General features: G+C 47.1%; 1 protein-coding gene across 3 annotated transcripts in view; it reads left to right on the top strand.

Annotated features, from left to right (window-relative positions):
• The window catches only part of Diaph1 (diaphanous related formin 1), a 94355-nt gene extending 91705 nt beyond the window's left edge, over positions 1–2650 (top strand). For all 3 annotated transcript variants that reach the window (XM_031365475.1, XM_031365474.1, XM_031365476.1), the window contains one exon: positions 2063–2650. In XM_031365475.1, coding sequence (XP_031221335.1) covers positions 2063–2220 — 158 coding nt within the window. In that variant the 3' untranslated portion in view covers positions 2221–2650. The remainder of the gene's footprint in view (positions 1–2062) is intronic.
• The last annotated feature ends 388 nt before the right edge of the window (positions 2651–3038 follow it).

Raw genomic sequence — 3038 nt, 5'->3', positions numbered from 1 at the left:
GAGATGGTTTCACTTTGTAGCTCTGGCTGTTCTGGAAGTCTCGATGTAGATGAGGCTGACCTGAGAATCAAAGAGCCAGCTTCAGACTCCCAGATGCTGGGACTAACAGTGTGGGCTGCTACCCCTAGCATTTGCTCTTGCTTTTTATGTCACCATTCTTAGATAGCCAGTTTGGGAGTGTGCAGAATAGTGCAACTGTCACCATTGTTTTATTTCAGAATATTTTTTCATCTCCAAAAGAGACTCCATATCCATTAGCAATTACTTTTAACATATACATAAAGTTGTGCACATTCTTACGGAGTATCCAAGGATGTTTCAGTGCATGTACAAACTGGGCTGTTCAAACACAGGTAACCCCTTCCTTCTCTGTTCAGACACAGGCGACCCCTTCCTTCTCTGTTCACACAGGCGACCCCTTCCCCCTTCCTTCTCTGCTAAGGAGCAGGAGGAACTTGATTCCCCTCCATCGGTCCCTGGTAGTAAACTTTTATTTTTATTTTTATTTTTTGTTTTTTTGAGACAGGGTTTCTCTGTGTAGCCCTGGCTATCCTGGAACTCTCACTCTGTAGACCAGGCTGGCCAAACTTTTTATTTTTTGTTCTGGGTACTGACATAACTTCTTTTAATTTAAAATGTATGTATGTGTGTTTATTTGTACACACATACATGTCCATGGCTTGCCACTATGCTTGGAGTCCAGTACTTATACTCACTGAGCCTGACATAAGCTTTAGTTTTAAATTTAAAAACTTTGTGGGAGCGAGGAGTATTTGTTCCCTGTGCCTGTATTTGATTATTTAGAAAATTTGAGACAGGATCTCATAGCTGAGGCTAGCTTCTAAGTATGCTAGCCTTAAACTAAGAAGTCTCTTTTGCCTCAGCTTCCCAAGTGCTGGGTTTACAGGTGTGGACCACCATGCTATTTTTTCTTGTTACTCCATCTTCTATCTTGTGAACTTTCCCAAGTTGGGCATTCACAGGAATTGATTTATAACATGTATGGCATTTTATGTTTGGCTTTGAAAACTCAAGGTTGATAGTTCTATATGCAGTCTCTGCATGCTGCTGAAGGGGCATGGTGTTCAGCAGGAGGTGGGCATGGTCCCAAGGAGCTGGCTGCCTTCTGATGATACTGGGGTCTGAAATATGGATTCATAAAGGAGCAGGAGAGACTTTGGCTAAGATTTCTTTCTAGGAGTTCCCTCTTAGTTATCCTTGGCTTTCTCTGCTTACTTTTTTTCAATTATCTTTTCACTACTTAGTGTGTGCATGCACACATATGTTGTACATATACGTGGTACATATTGAAGAGGTGAGAAAGAGGCAGGCATGTGGACCTTGGTTGTTGGAGAAACGCATGGGAGTGTGGTGTGGATGTGATGGCAGTTAGTGGCTACACTCCTCTTTGCAAGAACCCCTCCAAGCCAACTAAAGCTGCCTCTTGCCTAGAACAGGCCTTCCTGAGGCAGCCTTATAGTTTTACCTGCGAGCTTTCTGTGCAGTGCCTACAAAATAACAATACTATTTCATAAGCTTTAACATATTTAATCCCAACAAACCTAAAGGAGAAAGTGGACTTTGAGTACTGTTTTTCTTGATACACAGCCAACACTTAAACACTTAAACTTCTTTTTTTAAAGATGTATTTTTATTTTATATTTCTGAGTGTTTTGCATACATTCATGCAGATGCATCATATGCATTCCAGGTGCCCATGGAGGCCAGAAAAGGGCACTGAGTTCCCTGCAACAGAAGTTACAGGTGGTAGTGAGGTGCTGGGAACCAAACCCAGGTCCTCTGCAAGAGCAGCCAGTATTTCTAACTGCTGGGCCATCTCCCCAGCCCTTTAAGTCCTGTTCTGTCTAGCTGTATCCAAACCTTCATACTTGCCCCCAAAGGTATATTTTATATTGAGTCTCTGTCCTGCCTTCTGATAAGGACTCTGAACCAGACAAGGCAGCCATAATTGCATGGCTTCTGGCTGAATACCTGCTTTAGAGTTGTAAAGAGATTAGAAACCAGGCCTTCTGTGGATGGAGTCTCATGTCTTCTCTTGCAGTCAACAGGAAGGCTGGTTGTGCAGTCACATCTCTGCTAGCCTCGGAGCTGACCAAGGATGATGCCATGGCTGCTGGTCCTGCTAAGGTGCCCAAGAAAAGTGAAGGAGTCCCCACAATCCTTGAAGAAGCCAAGGAGCTGGTTGGCCGTGCAAGCTAAGCTGGGCTTTATGGCCATTGCTGTTTCTAGGCGAAGCCCAGACTGTCTACCTGCAGCATGTGCCTAAATGGCCAAGGAGATATCCCTCTGCAGTGGCCACTCCACCACCCAACCCTGTCTTTGTCTGGCCTGCTGCTCTCTGAACACCACGTACAGCTTCAGCTGCCTGGAGGCCAGAAGGAAGGGGCAGTGTAGGAGTGGCCTGAGCCCAGCCCAGCCAGCCCTGGCTGTTGTATTACCAAAGCAGGGTCCGTGTGTGCTGCCTTAACCCTGTCTCCTCTCTGTTACCCAGAGGTCCTGGTCTCAGACAGAACCCAGCCTGCTTTCTCAGCCCCACTCTCTAGTGGGCCTTCCCCTAGGTCAATCTTGCTGCATTTGTGCTTTTCTTTTGTGGTTTCTCTGGCCCTGAGAATAGCATGGGACTTGTGAACCTTCGGGCTAGATCTTTTCACTGCTGTCACCTCTGCTTTTCCTCCTGGCAGTTATTTATTACTAGTGCTGTGGCATTGGGAGTTGCTTCTGCAAAAGCAGGAAGCATATCCCACCCTTACCCCACCTTCCTGGGAAAGGTCTCAACCACTCTCCCCGTTGGTTCCACTGTGGCCCAGGTCTGAGCCATAGGCAGGTAGCTAGGGCATAGTGACAGTGTGGGGCCCGCCCCCTGCCCGCTGCCAAGCTAATGCCCTTGCCTCCCTGGTCCCTCTGCACCAGCCCCCTCACCTCCACCCTGCAACTGAGCCCCGCTCCCCCATGCCTTCCCCCAGAGCTTTGGTGCATCTCATTTGGAGTGTGGGCTGTAGTGTGACCATCCCAACACC

This window comes from Mastomys coucha, unplaced genomic scaffold (assembly GCF_008632895.1).
Source record: "Mastomys coucha isolate ucsf_1 unplaced genomic scaffold, UCSF_Mcou_1 pScaffold13, whole genome shotgun sequence".
Classification (NCBI taxonomy): Eukaryota; Metazoa; Chordata; class Mammalia; order Rodentia; family Muridae; genus Mastomys; species Mastomys coucha.
This window is presented reverse-complemented; position numbering and strand designations above follow the sequence as displayed.